The 16331-nt window shown below is 46.3% G+C and overlaps 6 protein-coding genes across 6 annotated transcripts; 4 read left to right on the top strand and 2 right to left on the bottom strand.

Annotated features, from left to right (window-relative positions):
* Positions 1–495: 495 nt before the first annotated feature.
* Positions 496–2698, top strand: T069G_04257 (fungal zn(2)-Cys(6) binuclear cluster domain-containing protein; the record flags this gene model as incomplete). The annotated part of the gene is made up of 4 exons (XM_056171467.1): positions 496–1468; positions 1525–1945; positions 2010–2301; positions 2357–2698. 4 exons carry the CDS (start codon positions 496–498, stop codon positions 2696–2698), a joined length of 2028 nt encoding a protein of 675 aa, XP_056032359.1.
* A 905-nt stretch (positions 2699–3603) lies between these two features.
* On the bottom strand, positions 3604–5343 carry T069G_04256 (NB-ARC domain-containing protein; the record flags this gene model as incomplete). The annotated part of the gene is made up of 3 exons (XM_056171466.1): positions 3604–3639; positions 3716–5039; positions 5093–5343. 3 exons carry the CDS (start codon positions 5341–5343, stop codon positions 3604–3606), a joined length of 1611 nt encoding a protein of 536 aa, XP_056032358.1.
* A 1650-nt stretch (positions 5344–6993) lies between these two features.
* Positions 6994–8499, top strand: T069G_04255 (iron/zinc purple acid phosphatase-like protein C domain-containing protein; the record flags this gene model as incomplete). The annotated part of the gene is made up of 1 exon (XM_056171465.1): positions 6994–8499. One exon carries the CDS (start codon positions 6994–6996, stop codon positions 8497–8499), a length of 1506 nt encoding a protein of 501 aa, XP_056032357.1.
* A 370-nt stretch (positions 8500–8869) lies between these two features.
* On the bottom strand, positions 8870–9739 carry T069G_04254 (prion-inhibition and propagation domain-containing protein; the record flags this gene model as incomplete). The annotated part of the gene is made up of 1 exon (XM_056171464.1): positions 8870–9739. The coding sequence occupies one exon, from the start codon at positions 9737–9739 to the stop codon at positions 8870–8872; it is 870 nt and encodes a 289-aa protein (XP_056032356.1).
* A 346-nt stretch (positions 9740–10085) lies between these two features.
* Positions 10086–10684, top strand: T069G_04253 (NACHT domain-containing protein; the record flags this gene model as incomplete). The annotated part of the gene is made up of 2 exons (XM_056171463.1): positions 10086–10567; positions 10627–10684. The coding sequence occupies 2 exons, from the start codon at positions 10086–10088 to the stop codon at positions 10682–10684; spliced, it is 540 nt and encodes a 179-aa protein (XP_056032355.1).
* A 4191-nt stretch (positions 10685–14875) lies between these two features.
* On the top strand, positions 14876–16096 carry T069G_04252 (uncharacterized protein; the record flags this gene model as incomplete). Its single annotated transcript, XM_056171462.1, has 6 exons — positions 14876–14932; positions 15027–15364; positions 15431–15522; positions 15594–15637; positions 15689–15893; positions 15945–16096. The coding sequence occupies 6 exons, from the start codon at positions 14876–14878 to the stop codon at positions 16094–16096; spliced, it is 888 nt and encodes a 295-aa protein (XP_056032354.1).
* Positions 16097–16331: the final 235 nt, after the last annotated feature.

Raw genomic sequence — 16331 nt, 5'->3', positions numbered from 1 at the left:
CAACCATAGAGTATTAAAACAGTATCACATGCATTTAAGAAGATGAAGCAGACATATAGTCATAGAATTAGTAACTCAACACCCATTAAAATTACGCATATTGAGTCTAAGTTAAATAAATTTAACATGAATCGTTAAGGGACTCAAGACTATGGACAAATAGCTTACACATAATTACTCATCTGTCAGCCACATAATTAGCGTCACTTTGAATGGTAACTTGATGTTTTCCCTCACAATCAATGCTTGGTTGCACCAAAAGTTGACTTGTTCTAACATGTCTGTCTTCAGACGAAGCGACGAACATCGTCATTCACAATTTTGTAGTTGACAAGCTACCTTAACCATTTGTCTTGAATCCTTGCCAACTTTGCGTCGCGTTGCCACTACGTTTCGCCTTACTAAGCACTCAGAAATTCCTCACTTACGCCTTTCGGTCAACTGACCTTCACTGTAAGGCTCACTCACCTTTTCATAGTCGTCGTCAATATCAAGATGAGCGACAACGAACCGCTACGGCGCCTAAACGGGCGACTCCAAGCATGCGATCAGTGTCGCGCACGCAAAGTCGCCTGCGATCACGCTCGTCCAGTGTGCAACCGATGTCTTAAGAGGAACCAGGCCAGCGAATGCACCTACACCGTCGGAGAAGTGATTCAGCCGCGGCGGCGCGTACGGCGCCCGAGACCAGTAGTGAGGCCATCGATCTCCATGTCCCTGAACACATCGCCAACGCAGAGCCATTCAAATGGACACACAAACGGACATACAAATGGACATACAAATGGACACGGATCGCCTTCTGGTTACATGGGCTTCACCAGCCATACCAACGTATTCGAGGCGACAAAGCGAAGTCTCAGCCGTCTTCAAGGCCCGGAAGCGGACCCTCGGCTCTCGCTACCTGCCGATGATCGGATGACTCCGAGGCGCTCTTTCAACCAGCTTTCCCCTATAGTGCGCCACATGAGCATCTATGTTTTGGAGGCTCTACCAGGGCAATGTAATGAGCAAATTGTCTTCAACGACGAAGATATCCCAGATTGGGGCTCGACTCAAGCTGCGCTGGCCCGTATCACTCGATATCTTCAAGACTTGCTCAAAAAGAATGCGGACGGGGTTGGCCCAAACTTGGAAAGCATCGCCGAGATGATATGCCATAACACTGCGCAGCCTTTTAGAGAGATCGACGATCCGCATGAGTGGATGGATCAGTTTTGTGGCAGCAATCTCAGATGGGAGTCAATCGGGCTAATATGGGGAGGCTTGGAGCGTCTTGCGGATACCATGAACTCTTTTCGGCCTTGTCACGTTGAGTGGATTCCTGGAAAGGGGTCCAAGGAACTTTCCAGAACGTATATAAATTATTGCATTGATTTGTCCAAGCAGTTTTGTGATGGCAGTCCTGTGTTATTGGATCTTCACCGACGTCGAACCATTTTGGTGTCTTGTCTGGACGGCGATGCTGGTAAGCATATGAATGTCTCCGAGTTAATTTTTCCCTTCATAATAATGATTGAACAGCTGGATCGTGTTGGTACGCCCACGGCGCAGCTGTGTCCATGTTGACCTTCATGGGCCTACATGCCATGGAGAAGGAGGTTCCATATACGCCCACCTTGTCCTCCGAATATAACAGAAGGCTCGTCGCCCAGATCTTCAACAACGATAAGTTTTGCGTCGCATTCTCTGGGCGACCTCCACTGCTCAGCCGTCGATACTGCACAACACCTCTACCCCTCGATCTCAGAGACGAAGATCTTGTTGCAGATCAGTCAACGCTACAGAAGGCTGTGCAAGAACTAGATGATCGCGGCTGGAACACAAAAGGCGAAATCTACCCAGTTACGCTTATTCGAGCTCGCCGTATGTTGGCAGCCGCTCTTGAGGAAGTAATGGAGATTGCCCTAGGTTGTCAGGTTTGTGTAACTCTTGATGAGCTACGGTATGTTCCCCCACGTAACTTCTTTTCTCTTCACAAGTAGATGGAAGCTCACAGCGTCGGCTAGAAACATGCAGGGCCGACAACTGGAATTGGTTGCGGCATTTCCCCCGTATCTCAGATATGATCCGCAAGACGTGTTAGATCCTGATATAGATACAAAGTCCGTCTATGCTCGGATACTCATTCGTCTAACTCACTTACAGACAATGTTCTTCTTGGAAAGGCTACTACTACTAAATGGTAGCTTGGAAGAAGGCAATCTGCTGCTATTTAGCTTCGAGATGCTCACACTGACTCTCACCATGTGGACGCACAAAGACCGTTTCGCAGCAATGCGGCGCAATTTTGAATGGCTTGTGAGTAGTACAATCCATTTTATTATTTATAGCCTGTTGCTAATTATTAAACTAGCTCATGGCCCACGCCGCACCCGCAGGCGGCATTCTTTGTCTGGAACTTCTCAACCCGACATTTACAGGCAAACATCCTAAGGATACACGAATCTCACGATCAAGTATTATACAGAATCTCAGTCTCTTGGTAGGCTTTCTCGACTGGGTTCGTCCATCTGCACCAAATGGAGATTTGTGCATGGACTGCAAAGTCATTATACAGCGCGTGCTGGATCATACTTTGGATGGCAGTGTAGATGGCAATAGTCCTCGGGCAGCTCTGGCGTACGACTTCCCCCAGCCTCTAGATTTTAACTTTGACCTATTGGATACATTTGACTGGCTACATACGGATATGTAATAAAAGACAGCGAATAATGGGAGGGATCTTTGAAACCAGCCTTAAAACGATCTCGATTTCGATCTATCATGCCTATCTAAACAGTTTCCATATGGGAATCGATGCTCAGAATTCCAGCAATAAAAAGCATAATTGCCCACAACACAGATTAGGGGAATACTAAAGTACTGCTAATTCAAAAAGCCATGTTAATGAAACCGCGCCTTGAACCCCAGTAGAAAAAAAACAAGAATGGAATATGCTACGATGTGTCCTGATAGCTTTACATCCACATAGGTTCTGCGGTGAAAACCGTATTTCTTCGAAGCCAAAGCCCAATATGTACCTACAAAACTGTCAATGATTCGTATGTTCCAGTTTGTACAACTTATTCACGGCTCAATATATACCATCATCTTCATTATCTTCATCATTTTCAGAAAGCTCTCCACTCCAATACTCTGCAAGGAACCCGCATTCCATTTCCATTCCAAAACACTCTCTAGAACACTCTTTCGCTAGATTAGCGCCCTGATTCATCAAAGCGATAGCATCGCCACGCCTTCCACACCGATGCAAAGAAGCCGCGAGATTATACATAGCAATTATAGTAGCTAGGCTTTTCTCCCCAGTCGTTTCTTTCTGAATTTTCAAAATCTTTTCTCTGATACGCAAAGCCCTTTCGCGTAGAGCTGGTGTGTTGTGGAAGTAAAAGACATAAGCAAGGTCCTCCATCGCAGTTAATGTACTTTGATGGTTTTCTCCATATTTTTTCCATTGAATTCGTAGTATTTTTCTTGCAAATACTTTACCTTTGTCGTATCGGTGTTGTCCGCAGTACACATCCGCCATAAGCTTCAAGCTTGCGACTATTTCTGGATCTGTTGGCCCAAAGATCCTTTGTCGAAGCTTCATCACTTTTCTTCCTATATTTTCAGCTTCATCGCACAGCTCCCGGCATTCTTCGTATGTGTAATCAAAATCAAATTGAAGTGACCCTGGATTTCGATATGCGAAAGCTTGCCCAAGGTACGTTACGGCAAGAGCATGCATGCCTTTGATCGTATCCGGATGCTCCTCTCCAAGCATCTTTCGTCTTATTGTTAACGCCCTCTCAACTAATAATTCTTTCTCATGCCATTCATCAAGGCGCCCCATCAAATCTGTAACAAGAAAAAGGTTGTTCGCCGTGGTAACTTCCTCTCTGCAAATATCCACCCATTCAACTATTTGAGCAGCGTGTGTCAGATAATTATCGCCCAGATCCCAGTGTTGTTCAGTGTCCTGAATGTATCTGGAAAAAAATGCCATAACACGTAAGGCCCACGTTGCGAAAGTCGTTTCTATCTTTTCTTCTGAATCATCTTCGTTCTCCCGCGAGATATCACTGACGTTTATTGTTGTCAAACTCTTTTCCAATAGATTCCTTCTATGGAGCCCATATCTCGCTGCCTCCTGTACAAGTTTGTGCATTTCATAGATTGTCAATCCGTCCTCATTTTTTCGTTGGTAGATGAGATACAATTCTCTAAGTCGAGTTATAGCTTCCTTCCGTTGGTCGAGTGTTAAGTCGCATTCCATGCCGGCCAAGTCGACCAATCCTTCAGGAATGTTCTGGCAATCAAAATATGCCATAATATGAAATATATAAAATGCCTGCTCGTTTTCTTGTTCAATACGCTTGATTGAAATGCTCCATGTGTCTAGAATACTGTTGGGCGCCCCAAATTTCCGATGTCGATCGAATTCGCTTTTCTCTAAAAGTTTATGTCGTCTCTGTTTCTCTGAGAGCATAGCTGAATACTCACGCACTGTTGTCGACGTTCTTCGCATATAGGCACCGGCTTGCGAAATTGCTAATGCGTGATACTGCAGGCTTTCCAATAATTTGTCTATGTCCTCGCTGTCTTCGCTCGGTGATTCGGTTTGTATCGTCGCAGTTGCTAATGCGAGCAATTTCTTTGCTTCTTCAAGTGACATGTCACCCACTTCAATTACTCTGAGAGGGCCGACCAATGTCCCCATGATGCGCTTATCACGACTCGTCCACAGAACGACGCCCCTGGGGCCTCGAGGGACACAATTGGGTAGACTCTCTGACGAAGCAGATGCTACCCCGACCCCAAATAATGATAGATCATCAGCATTATCAAGGACTAAGAGCCACTCTGGCTCTTCCTCGATGCGACTGCAAACTGCCATGAGTAAAGATTCGTCATCAAGCGATTTGTCCATAATGCCAAACTTTTTCGCGATCGCTTTATAATCATTTATGATTGTTGCTTTTGTATCCGCGTGTACCCAAAAGACGGAGCGAGTGCTACATCGTCGGTATATATAATTGAGCGCAATCTGGGTTTTTCTACATTTTCGTTGTTCAGTAAATGCTGGATGAATCGCATGAGACAAACATACCCTGTTCCTCCTAACCCACAAAGAGCGGCACTATGGTAGTCTGATGATTGTGGCAAGAGCTGGTCAAGTTTATCGACAATATCTGGCCGTTTGATAAAATCTTCATTTGGTGGATATGGAATGACGTGAATCGCAGCTCGGAGCGGTTGATCAGGCAGATGAATATGAGCATCACCCTGTGTAATTACAGTGTTATCGCGAAAGTGGCTCTGGCGAATAATGCGTCGATGCGACCGCGCTTTTGTTTTCATTGTGCCTTATTCTCCCTGTATGGTGACGCTCTATTTGGGTTTACACACCTGAATAAGCAATGGGATTGCCTTTATGTTTGCGAATGAATTGTTTGCAAAAGCAAAGGCATTACTTCGCATATCGTTGATTAAAATCCCTCATGCCAAGTAGTGATCTCTTTGACATCAGGCTATGAGTGCTGCCTAACCTTGTTCATCTTTGAGACTCCCCATTGGCGATGACTCTATGCATCCTGCTATTGGTGCTCTCGTGCCATCCACAGAGTGTAGACTACCTACCTAGCAAGCGGAGATCAGAAAAACCGAGACCGCAAAGTAAATAGGTACATACATTCAGTAATATAAACACCTCATCAACTCATTGAGTAATACTTTTATAGGAGAACGCCTACTACCTACATTCAGCAAGCATACGGATTCTAGAATATAAATATAGCAGCAGTTACTAGAGAAATATGACTCTCCGGGGATCTGGTCCCGTCTTCATCAGTCGTGCTCGGCTCTCGGGGGGTAGGGGTTCCATGGGGGGCTCGCAGTTCGATGCGCTGTATTTGTAGGACGTCCTCTCCCACCAGGTTGGGTCTCTTTAGCTGCTTCAGAATTCTCTCCAGCGATGGCCGTAAGCGTTCCGGCGTCAGCTGCTCTTTGAGAAAAAACCATATGGATCTGATTTCTTTGGCACGTCTTGCAGGGGTGGAAAGAAGCTGTTGGTCCGAGTTCCGCAGACGGCGCATGTAGATATAGTAGTAGTTACTAAAGAAATATAGATATAATAGTAGTTATTAGGGATAATAGATATAGTAGTAGTTATTAGGGAAATGTAGATATAGCAGCTACTTCCCTTGTAGGCGTATGATTTAACTCGTAGGTGTTCGAATTCTTCTTAGCCTCGGGTTTTCTGTCATCCGCTTGCCATTCTACAGTGCCTGCTCAATTGCCTCTTCTCAAGACTTGAGATCAGTATAATTCCACAAATATTCAATTAGCATATCATAGAAGAGTACAAGCGAAAAGAATATGCATTAATATGAGTTTGTAGGTGAATTGGTGTCGTTGAGCTGCAGCGGTAAGATGGAGTTTGGCGGTGGTGGAAATAGTTCACCTCTTGGCTCTTGTTTTTCTGCAATTTAGCCTGTTTAGCTAGCTGAAAAGAATCAGTGCTCTGCTCATGACAAACTCTCAGAGGTAATGAATTCACATAGAAGTTTTAACTCGTATATACGACAGTGCAGACCGAAATCTAGAGATTCGGTTCCTGAATCGGCTGCAGATCCCGCGGCGTGGCCAATCTGACGCCTCAGCGTGAGCACATGCAACGGCTGACCCCTGGCTTCGGTGCCGAAAGAATGCTAGAGGCATGCAGTGCATCTCCCCGCACATCGTCCATGGATTGTATCGCCGAGCCAATACTAGCAGAGCAATTAATAAGGTATCGCATCATGTTGAGCTGTGTTAGTTGTTGAGCTTCCGTACATGGTGTTGAATCTATAAGCAGTAGTGGCAATGAAGTGCGGATAGTCATGACGGCGATGAGCGCAGATTCCAGCCGACTCAGAATGGATATATATATATACATGGTACCAGCTCCAAAGTTGGCAGCCGTATTGGCAACCAGCACGACAGGTCCCGAGTATCTGCACCGTTGACAAGATGAAGAAGAGCACTATCCTGGCAAGCCTGCTGCCTCTGGTGGCCGCGGATAGCGATGCTGCCAACTCGCAGATCCGAATCGCCTACCACGGCGACGATGGAATGATGGTCAGCTGGAACACGTTTGACCATGTTCGTCGTCCAAGCGTCTTCTGGGGCAAGTCAAAGGAACACCTCACCAATGTCGCATCTTCGGCCGTATCTGTCACTTATCCCACTTCGACGACTTACAACAACCACGTCTTGATCAAGGGGCTGAAGCCGGACACCACCTACTACTACCTGCCTGCGCAATTGAACGAGGATGTGTGCTATGAGCCATTCAACTTCACCACCAGCCGCAGGGCTGGTGATAAGACGCCTTTTTCCGTTGCTGTTGTCGCCGATTTGGGCACCATGGGCTCAAAGGGTCTGTATACTTCAGCCGGAACTGGTGTCGCGCCTACCAACGTCCTGAAGCCTGGTGAGAAGAACACGGTCGACTCTCTCATCAGCACCATGGGCGACTATGAGTTCCTGTGGCACGTCGGAGACATTGCATATGCCGACTACTGGCTGAAGGAGGAGATTCAGGGATTCCTGCCCAACACCACTGTTGAGGAGGGATACAAGGTTTACGAGGCCATCCTGAACGATTTCTACAATGAGATGATGCCCGTTACTGCTTCCAAAGCCTACATGGTTGGACCTGGTAACCACGAGGCCAATTGCGACAACGGTGGCACCGCTGACAAGGCGCACAACATCACCTACGATCTCAGCATCTGCATGCCTGGACAGACCAACTTCACCGGCTACAAGAACCACTTCCGCATGCCTAGCGATGTTTCAGGCGGCACTGGAAACTTTTGGTACAGCTGGAACAGCGGCATGGCTCATTTCATCCAGCTCGATACCGAGACTGATCTTGGCCACGGCTTTATTGGCCCCGATGAGATTGGAGGCACTGAGGGTGAGGGCGCTAGCCCCGTCAATGCGAAGATGAACGCTCAAGTCAACTGGCTTGAGGCTGATCTCAAGTCAATCGACCGCAGCGTCACTCCCTGGGTCATCGTTGGTGGCCACCGCCCCTGGTATCTCAGCCACGCAAACGTCACCGGCACCATCTGCTGGAGCTGCAAGGACGTTTTCGAGCCTCTGTTCATCAAGTATGGTGTCGATCTTGTTCTATCTGGTCACGCCCACGTCTACGAGCGCCTGGCTCCTATCGCCGACCAAAAGATTGACCCCAAGGAATTGAACAACCCGACCTCCCCTTGGTACATCACCAACGGAGCTGCTGGTCATTACGACGGACTGGATACTATTCAGAACCCTCGCCAGGAGTACAGCCGATTTGGCCTTGATACTACTAATGCTACCTACGGATGGAGCAAGCTGACGTTCCACAACGCTACACACTTGACGCACGACTTTATTGCTAGCAACAACAATACCGTCCTCGACTCTGCGACTTTGTACAAGAGCCACAAGACCACTAGTGGCGGTCACCACCACGGATGGTAATCCTCGAAGGAGATTGGATTAGGATGCTGTAATGTCGAAAATAATAGAAGAGCTTGGGAGCTACATAAATAATGGTATTGAATATACTTAATAGAAGTGCTTAAGAGTCCTCCTCTATATATAAACTTTTTTTCCCTACCTACAGGTATAGTCTTTGCCTGTTCTAAAGTTAGCATATTTGTTTTATAACCCCCATTGGTTCATGGCTAAGTTAAAAATAAACGGTGACATGGCGACAGTCAAGGTAGCGTGGTTGCTTTGTCTCCGACTTGCTTTGCCTCGCCCTGGATAGTCGCTCAGGCATTCCGAATTCCCTGAAGCCTCGTCCAATAGCCAATTGACGACCAATGTGATACTATTTGCTAAACTTCTAATCATCCCAGATCCCCTTGCCACCGTAAACATTCCCTGCTTGGATTCGAGTCTCGTTTTTCGCTGAGATCGTCTCTATGGAGTTGCTCGCCTGATCCTTGACGAGGATCTCGTGCTGAAGGACTCCCTCTGAGAATACGTTGCCGACATGGAATCTCGCCTTGTCCTCCATCGTGATGTCCCCGGCAGAGTTCTTCCCCTCGATGGAATCCACCTTCTGCCCCACCGCGCGTTCTAAGGCCGGATCGATATCACGGGCGGCATCCTTAAGAGTCTTAAGGCTCAGCTCGTCATTAACCTCTTTAATCTCATTCTCGATAAACTTCTGCTGAGTCAACTCAATAGGGAATAACTTCTCCAGCTCGTCAACCCAGGATGTAATCTGATTAACGATGTTCTCGAGGCTCTTCCTATCATATAGCGCCCATGCAGCTTTTTTTACAATGCTTATGCCTTTCTGTCTCCGACGAGCGATGTCCTTAGAGCGCTTATGCAGCCGTTGGAACAAGAGGTTCATATCATTATCATTATGAACCATTAGCTCCTTTTTGTCACCACGATCTGCATATCGTCTCGATTTCTTCTGGGCGGCCTCAAAACAATCTGCAATATCCTCGAGGATCCCTAATGCGTCCTTTACTGCTTTATCACTCGGTGAGGCAGATGCGAAGCGTATGTCGCTGTTGATCCCAACAGCTTCACCCCATCGTCCTAGGCGAGTTTCTGCAACGTCTAATTTCAGCTGATATCTCTGATAGTCTTCTCCAAAATGGCGGCTGAGTTGGATGTACTCGAAAGTGTCGACGCAATTGTTAAAGAGTGCTGCAACACTCAACGCACCGTTGGCTATTCCCATCATTTCAGCCATTCTCAAATGTATAGTGAGCTTGAAGGGAGGAGAGAATCATTGCTGCCTAATGAATCAACTTAAAAAGGCTGTGGTGAGAAAGCACTTGGCCGCCATGCATGCAGTTGGGCAGCAGGGCAGCTGCGAGGGATTTGTGACCAATGAATCGGTCAGGCTGCTTCCAGACAGCCCGTTACCTATCGCGCCACATACAATACTCCAAGGCTGAGATGCTGCGGGGTTTTCTATCCCAGAGCCTCTTGCCATTCACAAGACATAATAGCACAAAGCACCAAGCTACGTGCTTGAGGGTCTACGGGCATTAGGCTACTTTCCACACAAAAAATCGCAGGAAGATCGCAAGAACATGGCAGACATGATATCGAACACGCATGCTGGCTCCGTCGACCTCAAAGATAACGCAAGAGCCCATATCGGAAATGTCGTACACATCCATCAGGCAGAAGACCGGTGCCTTTCCGATCTCAGAAATACCGACCCCCGTCACGATAAAGCTCGCATAGAAGACACAAAAGGAGGTCTATTTGAAGATTCATACCGTTGGATCCTCGAGCATAGCGAATTTCGACAATGGCGCGTCGACGAACAGAGCCGACTGCTCTGGATAAAGGGCGATCCCGGCAAGGGCAAGATGATGCTGCTCTGCGGTATTGTGAACGAGTTAACCCCCCAAACGAGACTAAAGGACAAGGAAGCCAACACAGTGCTGTCCTACTTCTTCTGCCAGGCCTCCGATGAGCGCATTAACAGCGCCACAGCTGTGCTGCGAGGTCTCATCTACATGATTGTGGAACAACAACCGGCGCTCGTCTCTCATATACAAAAACAGTATAAACATGGAGGGGAGGCGACTTTTAAAGATGTGAATGCATGGTCTGCATTATCAGAAATCTTCTTAGATATCTTAGAAGATGCAAGCCTAGAGCGGACTTTTGTGATCATTGACGCACTTGACGAATGCGTAATTGATTTGCCAAAGCTACTTGATTTATTAACACAAATTCTGCCCTCTTTTCTCGCGTTAAATGGATAGTGTCTAGTCGTAACTGGCCGGACATTGAGGAGCGTCTCGATTCTGCTGCTCAACAAATGAGGCTCTGCCTAGAACTTAATGAAAAGTCCGTCTCCGCAGCCGTCCATGCATATATCGTGCACCAAGTCAATAAGTTGGCTCAAAAAAAGAAATATAATGCTGAATCAAAGGGTGCTGTTCAGCACCACTTGTCCTTCAATTCTAATGATACCTTCCTTTGGGTGGCGTTAGTCTGTCAGAACTTAGAGAAGGTCTCACTGAAAAATACTCTTCTAAAGCTGAAAGAGTTTACCTGGACTTTCTGCTTTATACGAGAGGATGTTGAAGCAAATACATCAATTGAAGGATGTCAGCGATACTGGATTCTGTTGTCGGATCCTTGCGACGGTTTTACTTCTGTATAGACCTGTTACACTGGCTGAGCTTAGCTCAATTATTGAGTCTACAGATGATGATCTCACAGATTCTGAGTCAATGCATAAGGCAATAGAACTTTGCGGCTCATTTCTCACTGTGAGAAACAGTCAGGTTTATGTTATCCACCAGTCTGCTAAAGACTACTTGAGCGACAAGGCACCATCAGCGGCCTTCTTTCCCAGCCCCGCTGATGTTCACGGCGACATATTTTCGCGCTCAATACAAGCTATGTCCACCATATTACGACGGAATATCTATAATTTGGACTCTCCTGGTCTCCAAAGCAACGAAATCAAGGCACCAAATTTGGATCCGCTAAGCGCCATTCGTTATTCTTGTATTCACTGGGTCGACCATTTCTGTGACATACATAACGACAATGGTCAATCTCAGAACGAAGTTAACGAGAAATTCGAAACGATCTTTCTATTCCTTCGAAGACACTTCCTGTACTGGACCGAGGCTTTAAGCCTCATGGGATATATTGAAGATGGCGTTCTTTCTATGGCGAGGCTAGAGGATCTACTGAGAGTAAGCTAGTGGCGTCATATTGATTAGGAGAGAAACTGATCCTTCAAGGGGAAATTCTTAAAATAACGAAAACCAAGAGCCAGCTCAGAACCATCGGCGATTGCAGGCTTTCAGACACAGACTAATTAATTTATTAAGAGTAAGTATACATGATATAGCGCCAGGATAGTTGAGCTGAGGCTGATCAATGAAGGTAACAACACCAGACCACCAATCACCAGACCATCGATTACTAGAACTTGTACAAGATTCACGGCGGTTTATCCGGCAGAACAGTTCATTGATTGCAGATTATCCACTTCAAATATACACGTCAGCACTTGTATTCAGCCCATCGAATAGCTTAATACGGAAAACATTCAAAGTAGAAGAACCTGAATGGTTAAAGGTCAAACCTATAGCGGAGAATGACTGGAGGCCTCATTTACAGACCCTCAAAGGTCATAGAGGTCTAATCCACTCAGTTGCCTTCTCAGAAGATGGCCGTTATCTTGCTTCGGGGTCAAAGGATAAGACTATCAAGATCTGGAATACAACAACAGGCAAAGAGCAGCAAACTTTTAAAGGTCATAGAGATCCAGTCAGCTCAATTGCCTTCTCAACAGATAGTCGCTATCTTGCCTCAGGGTCATATGATGAAACTATAAAAATCTAGGATATTACAACAGGCAAAGAGCAACAAACCCTGATAGGCCACAGCAATTCCGTTTGGTCGGTTATCTTCTCAGCAGATGGTCGTTATCTTGCCTCAGGGTCAAGTGATTGTACTATAAAAATCTGGGATATTAAAACACACAAAGAGCAACAAACTTTAAAAGGCCATAGCGGTACAGTCGTATCAGTTGCTTTTTCAGCAGACGGCCGTTCTATTGCATCAGGGTCATTTGATCGTACTATAAAAGTATGGGATATAAAAGCTGGTAAAATCCGAAAGACATTTAAGGAGCCTGGCGGTAAAGTCTGGTCAGTTGCTTTCTCACCAGACGGCCGATATCTTGCCTCAGGGTCATCGAATAACACTATAAAAGTACGAGATATGATAAGTAAAAAGCAACAGACCTTTAAAGGCCATAGCGATACAGTCACATCGGTTGCTTTCTCAGCAGATAGTCGTTACCTTGCCTCAGGGTCAAAGGATGCATCTATTAAAATCTGGAATATTACAACGGGCAAGAAGCAGCAAACTCTTGAAGGTCATAGCGACAAAGTTAATTCGGTTGCATTTTCAGCAGATGGCCGCTACCTGGCTTCAGGGTCTTGGGATAAGACTATAAAAATCTGGGATCCAACGGGAAAAGGCCAGCAAGCCCTTAATAGCCATAACAACAAAGTTTTATCAGTTGCTTTCTCAGCAGATGGCCGCTACCTGGCTTCAGGGTCTTGGGATAGGACTATAAAGATCTGGGATCCCACAGGTAAAGAACGATATACCCTTAGCGGGCATACTAGTGCAGTTCAGTCAGTTGTATTCTCTGCAGATGGCCTTTACCTTGCTTCAGCATCGTGGGATAAGAAAATAAAGATCTGGGATTTAGCAAAAGGTAAAAAGATACAAACTCTCATGGACCATTGTTACATTACGGGTCCAATTACATCAGTTACTTTCTCAGCTGACGAGCATTACCTAGCTTCATGGTCTTCAGATAATACCATAAAAAGACGGGATTCAAAGAAAAAAAGAATTCAACAGACCCTCATAGGCCATCGGAGGGCGATTACGTCAGTTGCTTTCTCAGCAGATGGGCATCACCTTGCTTCGGGGTCTAAGGATAAAACTATAAAGATTTGGGATATAACAACGGGCAAAGAACGACAGACAATTAAAGTCAACGCTACAATACAGACTATATCCTTTGATGATACCGCCTCGTATCTGCATACCAATATCGGTCTTATAAAATTAGATGTACAACATCGAACAGGAGCTCATCCGATGATAGACCAATCTCTGGCTCCAGCTTCGGATGTCATTCAGAATCAGGATCAACGCCAACTCATTGCTACCAACCCTCAAGAGGCAACCCATTTTGGCTACGGCCTAAGCACCGATAAATGCTGGATCACATGGCATGAACATAATATATTGTGGCTTCCGCTCGAATACCAGCCTTTAACGACGGCAATATGGCCTAGCGCATCACTTTTTACATTGGCAGAAGGGTCGGCAACAGACGTAACTATGGCTCTGGGTGCCGATTCTGGAAGAGTGGTGGTAATTAGGATGCCTAGTTCAGGGCCATATCCTTTATTATGATCTCAAAGCGTAACGCGTTTCTCTCTTTTCCTAATAACTATTTTCGCAAATTTATTTCTAGAAATTCGACGGGTGTCATCTCCTGCCACTCTATGTGCAAACACCTGGTTGGTTAGTAAATGCAATCATTTTACCCCTTCAAAATCTGGGCCAATTCTATCTGTCATCGTCTTCTCATATTCAAGTTTTGGACTAATACTTACAACTAATACGTTATCAACCGCCTCCTTTGAAAGAAATTGTCTCCGGGATATCTGTACATGTACATTTAACCGAAATCTCCTCGTCATTGATTCATGCGCCACAGTTCGGACTCGGCCCCGGTCTCGCACTCGGTTTAATCCCTGTTTGTTGCCGAAATTCAATCTGCCAATGTACAGATACTCCGGAGCGCCCCATTCTTTGCATGTAACATTCTGTAGAAGATACCCGACCCCGTAAGATCTAAGACCAGTCTACGTGTAGGGCTGACTGACTCCCTTGGGCCGGCGACTCCCTTTGACAAGCCAAATTCCTTCAGCTAAAAGATGGTCGTCATCAGGCCACGCACTTGGGAGGGGGTGTTGGACAAAGGAATTGGCGGCAAGTTGGTTACACCGATAGATCACCAATTCATTTACAGTCTAGGTCGCTGTTTGTCTCGACTGCCGAGCTGCTAAATCTCGCATTCGGTTGGGGAAACGACTTGCAAACGGGCTCCAAACACGTCGCAAACAAGCGTCTGCATTGCCACATCTTGTGCGCCCTTGCATCCGTTAAAGTTTCCCTTACATAGTTTTGCTGGATGACTGTCAGAACTTTCAGACACATCCTGAATATCTAGTACATATATAAGCAAAAGCATGCCCCGTTGTTCTGCTGGTCTCACGAATACCACACTTCGAACCACAACATCTCAAAAATGACCACCAAGATGGATTTCCAACACTTTGCGCCGCAAATCGACAAGATCCCCAAAGTTACACCGAAGCAAATCGCTTCTACTGCTCTTTGGAATGTTGGTCATCCCCATTATATCTCACGAAACGCTAATTCCAGGCATCACGAATAAGACGAAGTGGGAAAAAACTCAGGCGCTGACCTCAAGGCTTCTGCAGACTGTCCGCGACAACTTCTCCATCTCGACATGGATGGCCATGGGAGCCGCCCTCCAGGGTCTCTTAGTTTTGTTCGCTCGACCTACTTTCGCAGTCGCACCGGCAACGCTCATCTTGCTTTACCGATTCTCCCACACGATGCTCATGCACTACGGCTTTATTCGCAACACGCAGATGGAAGATGTCATCGTGGGAAAGTATACCGTGCAGATTCCCAACAAGGACGGTAAACCGCCAAGCGAGCCGTCAGGGACCGGCATGGCCGTCATCATGCTGGGCTTCAGAAACAATTCGTGCGTTACGCTCGTCTATATATTCCATCTGTCGCAATGATTCCTGCTAACACAGCATCGCAACAGCGCCCTCGGTATGTTTGGAGCAGGCGGGCTGGAGACCTCACTCAAGTTTAGAGCGATGTTGAAGGATCTCGAGAATGATCCGGACTCCGGCTGTAGGTTCCAAACCTTGTTCAACTCTACACAGTCATCCATGGTAATGCCCATAAGCTGACAAAAATTACAGTTCTTGGTATGTGTGGGTATAGGGCTGCCAATGAGCGACTGATGGTAAGTTAATCACGTTTAGTGGCATAAAGCCATCACTCACATACTTTGTAGGCCAACGGTATCATGTCGGTGCTCTATTTCCGTAGCGTTGAGGATATCAATCGATTTGCTCACGCTCCACTTCATCGTGAAGCCTGGGATTGGTTTGTCGAACTGAGCAAGACGCATAAGCATTTGAGTATCATGCACGAAGTGTACTCATCGCCAAAGAAGAACTGGGAGAACATCTTCATTAATTATAACCTCACGGGCATTGGTATGTAGTGACATATTCTGGTGAAATACATTGAGCTAACAATGTTGGTAGGGAAAATACTGAAGCCCGTCATCATCAACGGAAAAGAGTATACGCCCATTGCCAATGCTCAACGTGGGCCATTGAGCACACACAAGGGACGAACCGGCAATTCGAGATCAGGTGCCGATGAAAAGGAGTATCTTATAGATGTCGAAGAGTGAATACTACTCTTTCGTATCATACCGCATTTGAAAGTTGGACAGATTGAACAAGAGCGGTTATCTGGGGTTTGCCTGGCCGAGGCTGCTCACTTCCCGCAAAGACAAACAGGGTTTTGGGTTATAGCTCTACAAAGCGATTATCAACATGCTGCTTTTGAGCTCTTAGGTAATGAAATATTCGTTCTAGCTGCTGCGTCTATCCTCCCGTGTCCTTCTTCGAGTCCACCTAGCATGC

The sequence above is a fragment of the Trichoderma breve genome, chromosome 2, assembly GCF_028502605.1.
Source record: "Trichoderma breve strain T069 chromosome 2, whole genome shotgun sequence".
Lineage (NCBI taxonomy): Eukaryota > Fungi > Ascomycota > Sordariomycetes > Hypocreales > Hypocreaceae > Trichoderma > Trichoderma breve.
Note: the sequence above shows the minus strand (reverse complement) of the source record. Positions and strands in the feature narration are given on the sequence as shown.